The sequence below is a fragment of the Vigna unguiculata genome, chromosome 2, assembly GCF_004118075.2.
Source record: "Vigna unguiculata cultivar IT97K-499-35 chromosome 2, ASM411807v1, whole genome shotgun sequence".
In the NCBI taxonomy this organism is placed as follows: Eukaryota; Viridiplantae; Streptophyta; class Magnoliopsida; order Fabales; family Fabaceae; genus Vigna; species Vigna unguiculata.
Window position 1 is genome coordinate 26,158,596 of NC_040280.1, and position 20,205 is coordinate 26,178,800.

A 20,205-nucleotide genomic window follows, 5' to 3' on the forward strand; every position below is an offset into this window, starting at 1 on the left:
TATCATATATCAGAAAAATAATTAATATATGTGTGTGTCTATATACGTGTGTACGTATGCATATGTATTAAAATACACGTTTCATACTATGGTCTCTTTTCCAGTGGTAGAGAAATACTCATTAATTATATATTTCATTTTGTCTTGAAAAGAAAAAACAGATATGGGTAATGGGTATCTGTCAGCGGGTATTATATATATAAAGTGGAAGGGGTTGGAAGAACACAGTGAGTGTTGAGGTTTTTGAGAGCAACAACAATGGAGGAGAGAACCATAGGTAGAAACGGAAGCTCTAGAAAGGGTAGCTTTAGGTTCGGAATAGGAGTAGTGGACGGAAAGAAGGATCACACTGTGGTGGAGCTTGGAAGCATCGACACACACAGACTTCTTCTCAGCGGTGGAGAGAGAGAGAAAAAACACCAACCTCTCACCAACTCTCTCTCTTCCAGGCAAATGAAATCCCTTTCTGCTCTCTGTGACACTATCTTACCTGCCGTCGACAACTTTGTTCACACTTCCGATGAATCTGTCAACACCTTCTATCGGATTTCAGCTTCCATGGCCGGCACACCACAACTCGTACGCTTCTTTTTTCATACCATACCTCTCTTCTCTGCAGTTATAATAACATGAAACGTGTTATATATTAATATCCATTTTAGTTACTATTATGATGTGACGTACATTTGAAATGTATAATGATAATGTTGCAACAGCTTTCATGCTTGTTATGTCTGCATTAAGAAAATGGTCAGGAATAGAGGTTACGTTGTAGTGATGATGATGATGATGAGATTCTGCATAATTATTTTTGTATGTATAGTGAAATCTAATGTGTTTTTGTGATGTTGTTACAGCTTGGGGGAGTGATATGCGAGAAACTGAAACACCCATTGACAGGGTTACTGAAGTTGGTGTTGTGGGTGTTGTCGACGTGGTTTGGGACATTAATGTTGTGTGGGATGGGGTGTGTCTCAACAAAATTCCCCTTCATCCATAGCTATCCTGATTTGTCTCTGCAGAAACGACAAGAGATTATGCGATCTTGGTCTCTCAGTTACCTTCGTCTCTTCAGACTCTTCTTCAGGACCATCAAACTTCTCACTCTCCTTGTCTTCTTTACTCAGGTATTCTATTATAACCTCTTCATTTTTCGATAAATAAAACATATAGATATATATATACATACTCTCTGTTTATTATTAGCTATATAGTAATTCCTTTTATAAGTTATAAATTTGGTGTTTTCCATTCCTGGTGCAATCCATTTTCTCCATGTTTTATGTTCTGTTTGTCTTGTAGTAGCAAGTGCTGTGTCAGAAGAAAGAACAAGTCTTTTTAGTTTTTCAAAGTGATACTTTATCCAAACTCAAATATAATGTTTATGTCTAAATCTAATAAACTGAAAAGTAAATAATTTAATCTTAAAATAAATTAAATATATAAGCAAATTCAAAAGAAAAAATTCTATTCAAATTTTTTACACGATATGATTTTTGAAAAATGTAGAAAATCAAATAAATTTAATTGACATTAATTCTTAATTGTCGGTGTGTGAAATTAGATAAATATTTGAATCGAAAAATAGTATTGACTATTTTTATTTATTTATAGTCCTAATTAATAATATTAATGATAGAAAGACTATGAATGAATTAATTACTGCGTGAGTATGGTACTGAAGTTGCTATACTGTTTTCGTCAGCACATTGACTTTTCTTTCTATATATGAAAACCTTGGAGGAAGCATTAAAGAAAACAACAGTAATTTTTAATAATTAACTTTAAAGGATAATATATAAAATATAATGTTTCTTATAAATTTTTACAAGCATTTCAATTTTGAATACCAACCTGGAGCTCTCACCATGTCTTAATTAGCACACATATAAAACATTCAATGTTTTCTGCTTCTTTGTCTCTCCCTTTTTCTTAAAAAAAAAAATCTTTATTGTTATCACCATTTTTTCCAGTAGCATCTTCTTCCAATAAACTATTTTTATTCATCTGGGTCCAAGTGTATAAATGGTTATGACACCTAATTTATCAGTATGGTATTTTAAAACCCTTTTCAATACAGTGTAATATACTTTTAAAATTAAGTAGTGAAGTTTTTGAGAAATTAATTTATTGCTATGATAAGTGACACTTTATGAATACGACCTTTTTTACTTCTTCTCTTTTCTCAGACTATTTTTAGCATATTGTTCACCACAAACACAGAAGTCAAACTTAAGATTTGAAGTAACTTAAACCTAACGCTTGCATCACTATATATATAATCATATATGATAACATAAATATCATAAAAGACCTAAAAGACCCTAAATTTAGGTAAACCTGTTAGAAGTAGCTTTTGGACCATTTTACAAATGGAGTACGATGATAAAAAGTTAAGAATGTTGGTGGCACTGTTTCTAAACAAGTAAAAATACGAGTCCAAATTTTTTATTAGTTTTTTAGTTTTTTTATGTTGTCCTCTTTAAATATTAAAAGTATACTGTATTTGTATTTTAAATATTTTTTTAATATATTTTAAAACATCAAAATTAGTAGTAATTAGTGTATTATGGAAGTACAGAATAAAAATAACAAACAAAAATCACTAAAGAATCCAAATTCTAAAAACACAACATGTTAGTTTTTTTCTAGGTACACGATTTCAAGGTTAATAACCGTTACATGTATTAGGATTTTGTTAAAAATAGCATGATGTTACTTAAAAATAAATAAATAAACCTTTTAAGGAAGTGCATGAAAAAGCTAACATTAATGTTCCGGTTTGAATTTGTGGCATCGAAAATGTGTGTTATGGTGCAAAACAAAAGTTGGAGTGGTTGAAAGTTGAATGTTATAATCCATTAGATTTAGTTGGTGAGGTGACGATCCTCTAAATCTAACCTTTAGTTTTGTAGCGGCGTTTTTGTGTTAACATCAAACGGTGTTTATGCATCAAATTGCATGCAGGTGAGAAATTTTTAACCAAATCACGAGTTACACTTTATTTCATTTTTCCAATGCTGACCTACCTAACAGGGAATCCCAAGTGAAAAATATAAATGGACTTTTACACTTTCAAAATATCTTTATTATAATCAAGTTCAGATATTAAAAAAAAAATACTATAGCATTTTATTCAAAAAATAAATCCAAATAAACCGTACAAGATACTAATTATCCAACTATATGCACTTCTTGCTCACACCTACAAAATTCAGTTTTTAAAAGAGAGTCAAGTTTTCAACGATGAACAGTAGTACTGAATTCTTCTTCTCTTTTCATTCTCTACCTTTTTAAAATATTAAAAGAACTAGATTAAAATTCGGCTATTTAGAAATCGAATTCCGGCTGATTATTTATGTTGAAAAATTGACTTTCTAATATAAATAATAAATCCGTATAAGTAAGTATATTTAAGTAGAAAAAATGAAATGAGTTTATTTTGAAAAAATATTCTCAATAATAATAACAATGATGATAATTTTGACATAAAACTGAGATGATAGAGATAGAGGAAGGGAATAGAAGCATCATTGAAAGGCACTGCAAAATGTGTACTAAGAAATAAAGGTTGTGGTTGGTCCAGTTGGAGGTTATTAAAAACAACTAGGTGTGTTTGCTAATAAATAAATAAATAAATAAAATTATTATTTAGTGTTTATGATATAAATTGATTAGACATAGCAATAAGATTTGAAAATATGAGGAAAAGAAAAGAAAAGAAAATGAAAGATAGATGATTTCATGTTAGAGTGGGTAGTGGGTGGTAGGAGCTATGGCACTCTAATTGCATTAATAAACCTTTGATTCCAACTCATTCCATTTAAAATCCCTTGAAGAAGGACCCCAAGAAAGGACCATGTCCTTTCCTTCACCATTACTTTTACAATAACTTCACCCTTCCATTAATTTCTCTGCTTCCTATCTTCCACCGTAAACCAAATCATCATAGACCCACATGTCTAATTACACAATTTCAGTAGTAATGTTATTATTAAATGCATATCTTTTCTGAATCCATCGCTTTATTTCATCACTCTAAAATAAAATTTTATGAGAATTAACAAAGTTATTGCATTGTTTTTATCCATAAAAAACTAAACAACACTCAAAAGAGAGAAAAAGAAAAACCATGTTTTTTATAAGTGACTTGTTTTGAAGGTGGTTTTGTAAGGTTCAAAAACTACTTCTAGTTTTAGAAGAAACTGGTTTCCATATCTCACCAACCTTTCACCGACATTTTCCTAACAAGACGAGACAAAGAATGGACCACAAAACTGGCCCAAAATTTTCCACAAATGTTTTCTGATGTCTAAAATGCTTAAGTGTGTGTCCGTGTACTAAGAAGGCATGGGGTGCAAAAAGTAATTGTCCATCATTCCTTCGACCCATTCGATTCATTTCAAAGAATCTATAATGGGTTAAAGCTTCTTGCACCCCATCAAAAAAAATAGATGGTGCAAGAAGTAATAGCTTCTATAACGGTGTAGACATGTTGGAATTATTCATTCACCACCAACTTATGATTTCTACACTTTGATGAAAACATTTTTGTATCGAAATAATTTATTTAAACATTTTCTGGTTACCTGGAACCTCGTACTCATCATGGCATAACACGTGCATTAATTTCAGACAGATGAATCAGAAGAGAACCTTTCATGGAAAGCAATTGGATACTGTGGACCTGATCCAAAATTCAAAGCTCAGTTGAAGAACCACTTTTTAGATGGAAAATCAAAGGGAGCAGAAGAGGATAAGGAAGATGAAGATGCAGAAGAGGTGATAGGACCCCTCTACAAAGGTCTTGTCCATCTCAATAACCCACGAGACATCACTGCAGATGCTCTAAGACGGTTAGGATTCCCTGTCTCTGTCATTCGTAGAAAGCACAAAGCTGCACCAAACTCGTCTTCTCCTTCTTTGGTGATTCAATGTGATGCTGTGGTGGTTGGTTCTGGCTCAGGGGGTGGAGTCATAGCTGGTGTTCTAGCAAAAGCCGGTTACAAAGTGTTGGTGCTGGAAAAGGGAGGCTATTCTGCAAGGAACAATCTTTCTCTTCTTGAAGGACAAACCATGGATCAAATGTACCTCAATGGTGGATTGGTTGCGAGTGATGACATGGGTATGTTCATACTATCAGGATCCACTGTTGGTGGAGGCTCGGCGATAAACTGGTCTGCTTGCATTAAAACCCCACAGCATGTGTGCAAGGAATGGTGTGAGAAACATGGGCTAGAGCTGTTTGAGAGTGAATTGTACAGAGAAGCCTTGGATGCTGTCTGTGAGAAGATGGGAGTTCAGACTGAGATTGAAGATGAAGGATTCAACAATGCTGTTCTGAGAAAAGGGTGTCAAGAGATGGGGTATCCTGTGAATACAATTCCCAGGAATTCTTCATCAGATCATTACTGTGGCTGGTGCTGCATGGGTTGTAAGGATGGGAAGAAGAAGGGTACCTTAGAAACATGGTTAGTGGACTTGGTGAAATCTGGAAATGGAGCAATTCTTCCAGGTTGTGAGGCACTGAAAGTGTTGCACAAGAAAATGGAAGGGAGGGATAGAAAGGTTGCACGTGGAGTGGCCTTTGAATTTGAATATAAAGGGATTAAAGACATTTGTGTGGCGGAGTCCAAGGTCACCATTGTAGCATGTGGAGCTCTATGTACGCCAGCATTGCTTAAAAGAAGTGGCTTAAGGAATCAGAACATTGGGAGGAACTTACATCTTCATCCAGTGACAATGGCTTGGGGCTACTTCCCAGATGAACCTGCTTCTGAGGTGTGGCCAGAGGCATATAAGAAGAGCTATGAAGGAGGGATAATGACAGCAATGTCCTCTGTTGTTGGAGAGTTTGAACAATCTGGATATGGTGCAGTGATCCAAACACCTTCATTGCATCCTGGTATGTTCTCAATTGTCACACCATGGACTTCTGGAGTAGATATAAGAGATCGAATGCGAAAATTTTCTAGAACAGCTCATATATTTGCATTGGCAAGGGATAAAGGATCAGGTACAGTGCAATCACCACATCGTATCAGTTATACATTGGCAGATGTAGATGAAGAGAACTTGCAGAAAGGAATTGATAAGGTGCTGAGAATTCTGGCGGCTGCTGGAGCTGAAGAAATTGGAACACATCATAATAAGGGAAGGACCTTAAAGGTAAAGAAAGTGAGCTATCATGAGTTTGAGAAGTTCGTTAAGGAGGAAAGTTCAAGGCCACTGGCAGATCTTTCAACACCATTGTGCTCAGCACATCAAATGGGGAGTTGCAGAATGGGTTCGAATCCAAAGCAATCAGTGGTGAATCAGACAGGAGAAACATGGGAAATGGAAGGCCTTTATTTGGCTGATACAAGTGTCTTTCCCACAGCTTTGGGAGTGAATCCAATGGTCACTGTTCAAGCTATTGCTTATTGCGTAGCACAATCTGTTGTAGAAGTTCTCAGAAGGAAAAGAAGTAAATGAGGGGAAAAAAACTAGTGCTATTTCTGTAGCTCCAATGTTACTGAATACTCAGAAAAAACCTTGTTCAAATAATTTGGTGAGAAAAGCCATGGTTGAAATTCTAACAACTTCCTGGTTAATTTTACATTTTGTGCATACCTTTTATTATAATCGTAACTGCTGATTTTAAATCAACAGTTATTACTGTATTTTACCCTGAAAAGTGTTCCCTCACTTTAGATTTTACAACTGCAGTTCTATAAATCAGTAACAATACTTCAGTTCCAGAAGATCTTCATGTCCTTAATAGCATCTCTTTCACATAATAGCATAACCACTGCTCCTTTGTGAGATGAGGGAAGAGAATTAAATCAAAAGAAAGCAATTATCATCTCAACATTTATCATATAATGCACAATATTTTCCTCCCTGCTTATTCTAGTTAGTACTAATGTTGTCTTCACATAACATTTTCATTTGGTTTTACATGAAGTCTGATTCTTAATCATCTGTCATAGAAATCTGACATTATTCCTTGGGTGACATTGTGCCAGACACCTTACTGAAAAGATGGAAATGGCATCGTGTAAGCATTTCCCATCTAACAAGGCAAAGTTCCCAAACAAATGTTCATGTGAAGTGATATCTGCAGCTAACTAGGATAAGACATTCTTCTCATGTTGTTACAGCTAAACCCCAAAACCTCAATAATCTACTTATAAAATGCTAAAGCCTCAAACATACTCAAAGTGCAGATTTATAATCTCCGAGTCAGCACTTTTGCAAAAAGAAATAAACTAAAAAAGTCGTTATTTACCAATCAGTAGCAAATTTCAGTGTGGAACTGTTTCTTTTTTACCTTCAAAATCATAATGAACAAACATACAAGGTAAGCAATCGTACTCAGAAAAAGTATCCCTATCTGTTTTTGGTGAGTGATGGGATTGGAGATTGGTGAGGGGCCACCATCATTGAAATTTGATGTGGCTCTTACAAATTAGAACGAAAGTAGTACCGTAGCATTTGATAACTTGATACCCTTGCAATCGTCATGAAACAAAAAAAAAAAAAAAAACATTTTGAGTTCGTTTTCTTTCTTTCTGGGAAGGTGCAGGAGGAAGAAAAGCACAGCGTGACCCAGATGAACATGGAAGGGAAAAAAAAGGCATAAACTAATATTCTCCCAGCACCCATTTGCAATGTTTATGTAATATTTTAAACGCAAGTCCCAAAAGCGAAGAAAGCTACAATTTTTAACAATGCGAATCCACAGGCAATTTGAATTGGGAATAGGGTTTCAACAATTAAACAAGTCCAAGTCAAATGAAAACGGAACTCACGATGTGAAGAATAATACTAATGCACAGTTGATCGATGATTATTCTTCTCTCCCAAACCCACATGTCTTCACAGGAATCGAATCCGGGCCTTTAATAGAGTGAATCTTCGAGGAAACGTCAAAGAAAGAGGCTTTAGACAGAAGAGGGTAATCAATGGCAATTACAATTACCATAGGTAACAGCTTCGGCGCCTTAAATTTAATTAATTTTTCAATTCATGTCAATGTGGCCCCACACAACACCTCAAACAGATAAGAAACTTCTATCTGTCATTTGGGTTTAAACCATGGAAATGGGAATATAAACTTTTCTTTTCTCATGAAAAGTGGCATAAAGAGAACCCTCACCGCATAAACCGATTGAAGAGATGAGAAGGGAAGAGAGGTTTACCTATGAAAGTGGCAAGTACTTAATTTCGAGGGCAATTATCCGTGTATAGTTGTTAATACAGATAAAGTACAGAAAAATTAGGAAACTTCCTTACCAGTCCTTATCATCATTGAGAAAAAAAAAAAACGAACCTTTCTGCACAGATAGTTGTTGTTTATATGCTATATTAAAATTTTGTTCAATTTATGTCTCCAAATTGGGTTTATTCTTGTTGTCTATCTCCAACTTGGTAAAAAGCTATTTCAGCAAGCGGTTGACTAACTAGAAAACAAATGGAAAAGGTTTAGCTGGTTTTTCCCAATTGAGGATATATGCAGTTAGGAATGGTATCTCCTTCAAAACAATGATAGACACTTTGGGGAGGAAGTCTCAACTACTACTACTACAACTACAAAAGAAGAGACTCAAAGAAGAGAAGGGTGATGACCAACACATTCAAGGCACCATCTTTCTATTTGAGTAGCTTCCAAGAGTTATTCTTTATTCTCTCTTCTCTCTTCTCTGCTGTCTTCACAGAATCAACCAACCCACCATGGTGGAAAGTCCTCCTAAATTCAAATTCACATTCATCTTCTTCATCATCTTCTCCCTCTCTCTTGGCTTAGTTTCCTTCTCCTTGTGCGTAGTCTCTGAGATTAAGAGACACAAGGTGAGTAGTGTGTTCCTGTTCTATTCTTGAATTAAGACCTTGCTGTTAGGAGTTTTTTCTTCTTCTTTTTTTTTTCTGAAACTGGTTCTGAATTCTGATGCTTTGTTCTGTAGAAGGAGGATCTCAGATGGAATGGGAAACTGTGTCATTTACCGTCAAGTCCAGCATTTGGATTGGGTATTGCATCATTGGTTTGTTTGGCTTTGGTGCAGAGCATTGGGAATTCTATATTGTTCAAGAATTGCTGTTCGGCAGGGAAAAGAAACGCACGGTTTAAGATACCTATCGTTGCAAGGATTCTGCTTTTGATCTCCTGGTAAGTTAATAATCTTTTTCATATCTGTTTTTAGTTGTTAGCACATCACATTCCACAATCACAGGTTAAGGAAAGAACACAGTTTGTTTACTTGATTATTGGCTTGTGCATTGTCATCATTTACCTGTTAGAATGGACATATTTGCTCTAGAAATAAAGTTTGATTTTTGTAACTTCATTATTGAAAGTGGACGCAACACCATCCAATCTAGTTGTCAAACCGAACTTTCTTTCTTCAGGTTTGGATTGATTTTAACAGTAAAATATAGAGTACATCATTTTCAGCAACTGTGTGCCAAGTGGTTTTCCATGATTGGCCACAGGTTGGCAAATTCAATCATTTTCGGTGTGAAGACTGCAAAGCTAGAAAATTGTAGATACGTGGATCTGTTAAAATCCTATAGAGATGGTAACTCTTAATATTAGGAATTGAAAAAATAATAATAGTAAAGATTAGAGAATTGAAATTGTACTCTTTTTTTTCCTTTGAAAATCCCAAATATAAGTCTAACATTGGTATGGATTATGGTTGCAGGCTAGGGTTTGGAATTGCAGTTGTTTTATTAATTGCTGCCACAAGCATGAGCAAAAGGCAAGCATATGGGGAAGGGTGGTTGAATGGTGAATGCTACCTTGTTAAAAAAGGGACATATGCTGGTTTAGCCATATTGATTTTAGTTACAGTAGGATCATTAATTGGTTCAGGTTTGTTAACAATGAAGACGAATAAGGCAGATCAGGGTCACAAAATACACGCACAAACGGGTGAAACTAGGGAGTAAAGAATTTGTACATGGAAAGCATAATATAGTAAAATGCAGAGTCAGAGTTTTGGTACAAAGGAAGGAATTGAGGATCATCAACTACTGTAGAAAGAAGGCTTAAATGTTGCATAGAGAAAGATCGAAGGTGGTGGAGGCAACAAAAAATGTTTGAATTGGGTATTACATTTTTTTTTCGACTTACATGATACGAAAGAGACATTTGTTTTGTATACATTCTCCCCGAGGTAGAAACTGCCTCATACAGGAACTCATTTTGGATCCTACCCCCATAGTTAATAATTGTTTTGTACAGATAGTTTCATATGCTTCGTTGTTGCCATCGTTTTATTTAATTTTAAAGCATTTCTACGACTTCTAGGCATCGTGTTCTACAATTTTAAAACAAAGTCTCCGAGTCGCAGGCCACGCAAGGAATGATAATTTTACCCCGAAACAACCAGGCCGAATCAATTTCTTTCTTCAGGGAGGCCAGGCCCAAGGTAGCACCTCAAGAATAATTGTTAGGGCTTTTTATTTGAATTTACAAAGTTGCCGAATACTCATAACTTCAAAGAACATAAGTTCACAATCACATTCTCAATTCTATAGTTCGGCTTACAGAACAAGTTTAATAGTTAAAGTTAATTTAACTTCATTAATTAACAATCGTTTATAGACGGAATTGATCATAGCTTTAACAATTGACAGCTTAAAAAATCTCCTGTCCAGTTAGTACGAGATCCGAATGTTGAGTCACAAATTATTTTTGAAATTAAAATAAAATATAGATTCCTGAAATTTATAATTTAGTTTAACAATAATCCTAAAATAAATCGTTTATCAACATTAGAATGTGGACCATTCATCATGAGGCTGAAGTAGTCCTTACAAAAAGTTCAGACTGTTCGATTTTTCAGAACACATCCAGACATGTAACACGACGCTGATTTTTGAATCAAAGTTTAATAGAGAAAATCTAGCCGCCCCTGTCGCAAACGCCAGTTTGACTAGTCAAAACAAAGAAACCTGGACATCGGTGCTTACAAGACTAGATTAGACAAAATATCATCATCAATATATACAATGGTAATGTTATTTTAACAACTCATTTCCACACATCTCACGTTCTCTCAATCACACCTATATTGGTCCCCTCCCCTCTCCATTTTCATCATCAACACCCAACACTATCAGGTCATCGAGAAACGTAATAATAATGCTACAAAATAACATTTACCCAAAATATAATCCATGATATAATCAATGGCATCTAAAAGAATTCCTAAAGATATCGATGAAGTGGACAAATAGAAAGATGGTCCTGCCACTACACGCTAGAAAACAAATAAACTCCACAAAACGTCTTCTTTTGATTCCCATGTTATCACAAAAGCAACATCACCATGAGATTTAATATATAATATCGTAATGTAAATAGAAAATTATCAGCATTTTAAAAGTTATTATTAGCATAAATCTTATCATCCATAAAGGTCACTAGGACTCGCTAACAACGGCTATATATGACCCAAAAGATGTTAATTTTTTAATGGAGGGCCGAGGGAGAGCGAATTGATTCACTGTAAGAGTAAGAGTTCCTCTGGCTACTGATTGGTATATAGAATTATGGACAGCAATTACTTAAAACGTCAAACGCCAGTTCATGATCTAAAAAAACATGAAAATGGCGGTCATATCTAAGTTTGACATTCCAGCCTCCACCTGTGAAAGTTCCATAAGCATGTTAACATCATTGACGTAAAGACAAGGATCACACACAGCAAACATAGGCAAAATTGGCGGGGAGCTCTGGACAACACCAGATAAACAGAAAGTCCTGATACCACTAGAGAGGAAAGTTTGGACCACGCCCTCTCCCACCATAGCCATAACCCCTTCCTCCCCAATTATATGAGCCCCTGAAATTCTCACCCCGTCCAGCGCCATAACTAAAATTATGCCTCTGCTGGAAATTGCCAAATGTCTGAAAAAGAAATGGATAAACAATACATCAAAATTACATTGTAGTTCATGGATAACTTCACATCCAGAAATTTCAGTTCTTAATGTGTTTGCTGACCTCTGTATCCTGTTTCATTCTCTCGGAGAAACGATTTTGTCCGTTCCTTGATCCACGGGTCAAAGAGTTACAGGAAATTGTGTCAAAAAAGTCATCTTTCTTGTATGCTGACTGCAAGAAAAGGCAAGAATAAAAGACTTATTCAAGCTCAAACAAAATTTGTTTACTCCATCCATTTCAAAATGGAAAGAAATTCTTATCAAAGGAAAACATTTTGAGTCCTACCTTATGGTTTGGTACCATCCCATGATATTCCCTGTTACCCAGATTGAGAGAAGTATTATCCTGTACTCCCTCTATTGTGGTTGCATTTCCAAGAGAGCCCCATACTTCATCTTTTCTGAACTTTTCATTCATGGCCTCAAAATCAAACTCTTCAGTGAATTGTGGAGCTGTGTATTGAGGCTGAAAAAATCAACAACACACGATTTACATGTATATAAATATAAATAAATAAAATATATATATATATATATATATATATATATATATATATATATATAACTATACTAAAAAGAGAGCTAATGCATGACCATGTAGTGGATATGGAGAGGGTAGATATATGCAGATTTACCCTCAGTAACCTACAGTTCTAAAGGCAGCAATCTTATGGTTGTGTTAAGTCTTCCCCTCGATATTAATTTATTATAATATTTAAATATATTAGTTATCTGCCATAGTTTCCTAGCATGTGATCTGGTAGTTACGTGCTTCTAGTACAGGAAACTGCCTCTGCTCACTAGATAAGAGCCACATTTTGTAGGTAATTCAAGTAGTGAAATTTAACCAAATCGGTTACTTAAGATCAACTTTCTAATTGCAAAGTAAAAAATACCCAACGTAGGTTAAAAACCCCAATAGACTGAGATGTATGCAACCCACAAAAACTAAGACTTAAATACCCATTTTTGTGTATAACTTGAAAAGAAAAATGTAGCTTCCAGATGCACTTAGAAAACAAGAAATATTATCTCTACATTCAAGGAAACGGTATTCACAAATCAATTGGACTATGCTTAAATTTAAACAATTCGCTTGAGAACAGTGTGATTGGTAATTTTAAGCAACTCCATGTTCACTTACAAACCGAGAAGTGACTTAACAAACAATAGAATATAGTAAAATTTTACAGGCACAACCAATAGACAAAGCTAGGTTAGTTTGTTAATTTGGTATGTGAGCAAGACATAAATTTTAATAATCTCCCCATCAACTATCCATTTTTCCTATCCCTCAAATGCAGAATTGCAGGTTTAGGGTAAGAATATCCTTATCTACTACAGTAGCTATCCACAACCTATGAGATCTTCGATTCCAGATCAGTTTTATAAAGTTAAGTTAAATTTAAAATTCACTATCTAAGATGGTATTTAAGTATTTTGGAAAACTGTGTTGACACAGCAAACTCACTGTCTCCAAAGTATTTCTTGTTTTTCTGAAAGCCTTTCTCCCAAGTTCGTGTTTCCTGTTGTGGTGCCACCTTAAGCGAAGCAAAGTTTCTAGTAACCACCATTTTCTCTGTGAATACAATATAGCGGGTGAGATCCTAGGTTTATGAATTTTTTTTGTATTGAAAGTCTTCCTAAGAGGGTGTTTTGGTAAGTGTGTTCTGTGGTGGTAGTTAAGAAATGTTTCGATCGGGGGAGTGTAAAAAATGTGAAAGAGACGAGCAATGTATAAAGAAAAAGTTGCGACCCATTGCCTTAAGGTTTTGATTGAAGATTATGTTATGGTCTTTTGAGGGTTTGTTCATAACTCATTCGTGATGAATCCACCTAATGTTTCCTCTTGAACAACTTAACAAGTGATATTAGAGTCTATCCTTGCAAGGTTTGTTAGGCCTATTATGCCACATGCAAAACTGTCATTGAACCACGACAAATATCTATTCTCAAGTTAGAGATGTTCAATCTTTGACATGAGAGAGTCTATTGAAGATCTCATAGAACGGTATAGTATGTGAGTAAGTACAAACCTCACATTACAAGTCCATTTTATAAAATTGAAATAGAATTAAAATCTACTTTTTAAGTAATATAAAGTCCAAAAAACAATAAAACAATAAGTGAACACAAAACCATGTAAGGTAGAGCCATTCCTCATCAATTTTAAACTATTCTTTACTCCGGTTTGTATTAAGAAACTACTCATTATATATAACAATTTGTATGCAATAGTGATTTCGAAAACAGACCAACAATATAAGCCATACAAAGAATATCCTGCCTTGCCTTATCCAACCTGCACTACTCCCATAAAAAGCATATGAGCAAATTTTCTAACCTTTTGCACTGAAGTAGGTAGTGGAAGCAGCGGTGCTTGAGATGCTGGAAATGGCATCAATGCAGAGGAACCAAAGGATGTTTGAGTCAGAGAACCCATACCCTTTTGATTAGGGTTCAAATTATGTGTAGTAGATAATAACTGTTCTCTAGGATTCGCAAATTGATCTGGTGTTAACAAAGATGGTGTTGTTGGCAAGAGACCTGAAGTAGAATCTACAAATGAAGGAGCAGAATGTCGAGGATGAATTGCCCTCGGGTCAGGACAAATGTCTTGATAAGGGGAAGAAAACTGAGGCATGTTTGATCCATCAAAAGCCATGGATGCAGAATATGGCACGGGTATCAAAAGGGATGGAACATCAAGAGAATCAGAATTTTTTAAAGAGGTAAGAGAATTCGAATGAGTCAGATTAACAAGAGAAGAAGACGTTGCAGAAGATATAGGTAGACCACGCTCTGGAAAACCTGTCCATCCCCCCTTTGTAGGTAACTGAGGTTCTGCATTTTTAATCTGATTCTGCACAACTACAGATGCTGCAATCGGTGGGGAGTAAAGGGAACTAGATTGTAGCAGAGAATGAGAACCACTGCTAGATAAATCACTAGGCCCTTGCCAACTCATTGCTGAAGAAAAAGATGGATGACTGGCAACTTTAGTAGCAGCAGATGAATTTGAAGGTCCCAGTTCAGTTACCGACTGATAAGAAGGCAACCCAACAGGAAAGGGTTTACTAGATATCTCAGGGGTATCTTGCCTTTGAATTGATTCTGTCAAATTTCTACCTCCGACTGAGGCCGCAGGGGAACCTGGGGACCCAGAATATTGTGACTGAAAGAAAAAAGACAAAAATAAATTAAAAGAAACAGTAACATCATTGAGAAGTGTATGATTTCAGAATACAAATTATTATCGTGCGGTCCTTTAACACAGGTACCTGAATAATAGCTGGATCACTAAGAACCTGCTCTTCTGATTTAGAAGATGTGGAGGGTGACTTGATCTGCAAATTCTGAAAGGGCAAAATTCATAAGAACATGCACAGCTTAGATAAGCATGTTAAGCGTGCATTCAAGAAAGCTCTTGTGACCAAATGGTTGTGTTATAGACTTTCATATTAGATTTGTCAATTTTAAATTTCTCAGAATGTTTCTCCATATAAAACATAAGCACCGCTCACAACTAAAGAGCAAATATGCTAGATAAGCCATTATTATGAAACCAGGCAGGTGCAATTTAATGAGAACAAAAGAAAAAAAGAAACAAACAAAAAGCAACCTTGTTCGTGATCAAACTAGAGGAGAATTGGTAGAAAATAAATATCAGAATTCACAAGCCTCCAAAATCTACCAATTTCACCAAAACATGAGTTTGAGCACTATTGCAATTGAAAACGATGCACTTCGGTAGAAATGTCTTCTATTATGAGAAAAATTTATTTAATGAAAACTTGTCACAAGTTAAAACATTAAAGCCCCAATCATAAATCATTCATTAATCACACAGATGCGTTAGAACCCTGAAAACTAAGATATATAACACCTATACAACACTAACCAGGCCTTATTCTGCTAGGTGGGTGAGATACTTCACAGCTTTAATGAAGACATACCAGATCACAACAATATTTACATGCCATATCAGTTAAACAATAATGCTATAATTACCTTAATGTCACTTCCACGGAAAAGAATGTATTCATAAACCTTATCACTTGGAGGAACTTGTGTTGCATCTTTTCTTCTCCCCTCCGTTCCATAAGATTTAACTGCAATCTCGTATCAGAAGAATTTCCATGTTAGAAAGAAACTTTCACATTAAAGAAATACAATTTTTAGATAGCCACGTAACATAACGAAGTTCATCTTTTGGAAACTAATTAACAGAATATCTAATATCAACTTTAATTCCATGCATAATCATATAATAGCTGACTTCCATTAACGCCTATTAAATTAAAACATACTATCAAATATCCATAGTCATAACTCTGCCACAGTTATTTCATTTAAGAAAAAAAGGGCCACGTATATATATACCAATGTCTTATTGTTCATTAGGCAATGTACATGCATCTTTTAGGATGACTATAGTATTTTTATTCATGATTGGGCGGGGTGGGGTTGACAAAAGATTTAGGCAAAACTTAATCATCAGACGAACGACAGAACTTGAAGAGGTACTGTTCATCAAAAACAGGAAACCATGGTTTCCCTTATGTAAAGAAATAAACATATGCCCCTGTCCTTCCAGGTTTACAAAACAAATAGAAGTGGAAATTCTGGCATGTAGCCTACAGAAAAAGGTGTATAGTGTAGACAACAAACTGATGAATATCACCAGTCGAAAATGTCATAGAATTCAGACAAAGGGCAAATTGTCAAAAGGAAGAACTATGATTAATGCGATTCTGTTGTACACTTATTCCCTACGAGCTAGGACAATGGCAGTAACTCGAAGTCCAAAATTTATACTAAAAGAGAAGGAAAAATCGTGTCATCATCAACCTATTAATTTCGCAATGTCCATCCATCCATCCATCGCCAGCATTTTAGGCATAAAGCCAGTACTATTAACCTAAGCAAAATTCAAAGTATTCCAAATAGTGTCACTGAAGTTTTAATTTGTGGTCACGGTTTCATTAATTCCCTGATACATAAAAAAAAAAATGCCGCCACAATTACAGATTAAAAGATCTCAAAAACATTGCAGTTGTGGCCAAACTCGGGGTTACTCGTTTCCATCCACATTGTCTCCCTATTGAATAAAGCTAGGTTCCATCATCAAGCTGGCGTTAACTTGTCTAATCAAAACACCAATGAACCCTTTCTCATCCTATCAAATCCAGCGTTGGAAAACGAAGCTCTGAACATCAAAATTACTCAAACAAAACACCGTTGCATCATCGACAACCACAAAAACATAATATACGGTGATTTCGCTGCAATGTAACGAAACCCAACGTTACGTTAACGGCTCACGTACCGTTCTTCAAGCCGATGGTGGAATCCTGGACGTTAAGGAGATAGAGAACGCCCTCGTAGCGAATCTCGCACTTCGAAATCAAGCTTATGAAGCAGCCAATGAAGGACTCCGCGGAATTGGACGGAGGAGTTGAAGGACCGTTGGCGCCAAATTCACTCGCCATGGATGTGGAAGCGGAAGCTGGTTCGCGATCACTGTGAAGAGAACGAAAATAACGATGAAAGGAAATTGAAGAAAAATTTTGCTCGGTATTAGGGTTTCTCTCTGTATCGGTTTAAATGGCTTTCTTGCTTCGTGTTTGCCTCGCGCGAATGTTGCGTTTGTGAAAAAGTTGTGACAAAGATCGCCAACACAACACTTTGATCAGCGCGATAAGAAGCGGGCTTTCCTTTTCTCACATTCGCCCTTCAAATATAAGCTCACTACACAACAGAATCAATTGGATATATACGGGTATTATTATAAATACTCGGTTTGGGTGTGATTATTATTTTTTAGTGTGATAAAAAAAAGTTTTATATCAAAACTGTTTTTCTTTAAAGAAAGACGACAATATTTATTATACTGGATTAATTCATTATTCATAATTTTTTTTTAAAATAGTCTCAATTAATGATTATAAATAAAATATTAAATTTAATTAATAATTTAATCTTTATATTAAGGTTTATAATTCATCTATGATGAGTTACATTTGTTAAATAGGATAAATTTGATTTTATAATATATTTGGAAGTTATACATGTCAAAATTTGTTTATTTTCTATTTTATAATTCATTGGTTTTATTTATTATCTTTCATCTCCATTCATCTCTTACCACCTTCTTCCACGATTTTGTTATCACCGAATACAAAATAAATTGAGATTCTAAATTATCGTGAATGTAAACAAATTTGAGATTTTAAAATGTTTTTTTTAACAACATAGTAGTCTAAGCATTAAAATTCGATTATGATTCGGTTCACTTAGTTCTGTCCCAGAATAATTGATGTTATTTGCAAACAAAAATTCCTCAACAATTGTCCTACTATAAATTTCACTATTGGATTGTGACTTGAACCACTTGACCTCTGCCACAAGACAATTGATGTTATTCACAACAATCTCCCCCACCTAACCTCTATTACGGGATAATCGTGCAATCTATAATAATCTCTTGAACAAGTGTCTATTATAATCAAACTCGTAACCTTGATTCTAATATTTGAATCAAACATTTACCATTAGATAAAAAACAACCATCAAAATAACAAAAGACAAAATTACAATAATAATAATAACAACATAAAGTCTAAAGATAACTGCCGAGAGTTCAATTATGAAGACAATTACCTCACAAGGAAAAAGTAAATATAGAACGACCGAAGGTGATGATAAAAATGTTGAATCATATCTTGATGATTCAATATTTGATTTGGAAGCAAACTATGACTCCAAATAGACGAATTCTTATATTTAGACAATAAGTTATAATTTGGGTATAAAAATATTACAAAGTTATTTTGACATGTGTTAACTTCAAATCGATTAATGGAATGAAGCTTGTATCGCGCTGTTCCTTTAAATGTGACCTTTTAGAATATTTTGTTCTAAATGGAAAGAAGTATGAAAAACAAATCTTTAACTGCAATAGGAATAGGTAGGATGTATATAACCAATATTTCCCAAAAAAGAGCAACAATAAAACGAAGGAAAGTTCGAATTTTTTTTGTAGAACCTTCAAGTTTAATCAACAAAAAGCTAATATGATGCACTTAGATGTTAGGTAATTTAAAGTTTAGTAATTTATCACGTGTTTTCAAGTTCAACAAACTAAAACGTATGTAACATTCGTTGAATTAGCACCAGTGTATATATTTTAGCACAATAGTGAATATGATTTTTATTTGCATCATCTATGAAAGCTAAATGAGTTTGGAAATTTGAAAAAAATTTGATGTTACACACTTATTGTTCACACACAAGTTTATAATAGATTTAAATGTTATGTCATGTTATTGTCATTTTGTACATGTTTTTAGAATATATTGTAAACATGTTGTCAATGCCATTTTACACAAAAAATAGAATAAAAAAGAAAAGTCACATCGTGGAAGATTATGATCATCTTTTTGAAAACATAAAATATCACGATTAATTAACTCACCTAATAAATAAAAAAACAAATATGATCTAAAACTAATTATATTAAAATACTATTCTCACCCACTTATCAGATTGGTCCAGAGACAGAGATGAAAAGATATATAACTATTCTGTTTACTTATTATATTATTATTAAATTACGTGAAAAACAATTCAATAATCACATACAAACAACGTGAACATTGTCACTAATTATAAATAAATATAGTATAATTTTTAAAATAATTATCATAAAAATTAAAAATGAAGATGAGGATGAGTTTCCAGTTCTACTTCATCGCTTTGTCATGTCCTGTCATATAACATATATTTTGATTAATAATTTTTAAAAAAAGAATCATTAATTTCTTGATTGATATTATAAAATGACTCCTTAGTAAATTAGCCATAAACATGTGGTTTTATATTAGTAGGAGGAGGTGAATGATTGGTATATATATCCCTCGTGAAACTCGTGCAAGTTTTGGTAATGGATTTGTTTGGGACCATGTTTCTCTTGGTGTACGTTTTTTCTTTTTTCAGATCAATTAATTATCTATTCCTAAGAGAGAGAGAGCAAGAAAGCGAATGAATAAATTAACTCTGACCCTACACGAAAACAAGATGGTAATTTTTGTGGGATGTTGGTAGTCACAAAATTGTAAGTCACACTTGTTTTTTTTTTATAAATTTTTATTATTGTTATTAAATTTATTCTATATGATTTTTTGAGTCTTACTAAATTCTATATTGTGTTTTTTTTAAGATAAAACCAGTTCAAAGATTGTGTGTTTTGATGTTAGGTAGATCTTAAATTCA

The 20,205-nt window shown here is 34.3% G+C and overlaps 3 protein-coding genes across 3 annotated transcripts; 2 read left to right on the top strand and 1 right to left on the bottom strand.

Annotated features, from left to right (window-relative positions):
* The first annotated feature begins 214 nt into the window (after window positions 1–214).
* Window positions 215–6,598, top strand: LOC114174053 (long-chain-alcohol oxidase FAO4A-like). The gene is made up of 3 exons (XM_028058795.1): window positions 215–579; window positions 858–1,127; window positions 4,636–6,598. The coding sequence occupies exons 1-3, from the start codon at window positions 259–261 to the stop codon at window positions 6,472–6,474; spliced, it is 2,430 nt and encodes an 809-aa protein (XP_027914596.1). The 5' UTR covers window positions 215–258; the 3' UTR covers window positions 6,475–6,598.
* A 1,821-nt stretch (window positions 6,599–8,419) lies between these two features.
* On the top strand, window positions 8,420–10,284 carry LOC114174055. Its single transcript, XM_028058796.1, has 3 exons — window positions 8,420–8,832; window positions 8,946–9,148; window positions 9,684–10,284. The coding sequence occupies exons 1-3, from the start codon at window positions 8,716–8,718 to the stop codon at window positions 9,928–9,930; spliced, it is 567 nt and encodes a 188-aa protein (XP_027914597.1). The 5' UTR covers window positions 8,420–8,715; the 3' UTR covers window positions 9,931–10,284.
* Window positions 10,285–11,354: 1,070 nt separating this feature from the next.
* Window positions 11,355–17,677, bottom strand: LOC114171326 (decapping 5-like protein). Its single transcript, XM_028056438.1, has 7 exons — window positions 17,261–17,677; window positions 15,943–16,043; window positions 15,213–15,287; window positions 14,276–15,106; window positions 12,218–12,397; window positions 11,993–12,103; window positions 11,355–11,896 (listed from the first exon to the last, which is right to left on the bottom strand). Exons 1-7 carry the CDS (start codon window positions 17,421–17,423, stop codon window positions 11,759–11,761), a joined length of 1,599 nt encoding a protein of 532 aa, XP_027912239.1. The 5' UTR covers window positions 17,424–17,677; the 3' UTR covers window positions 11,355–11,758.
* Between the last annotated feature and the right edge of the window lie 2,528 nt (window positions 17,678–20,205).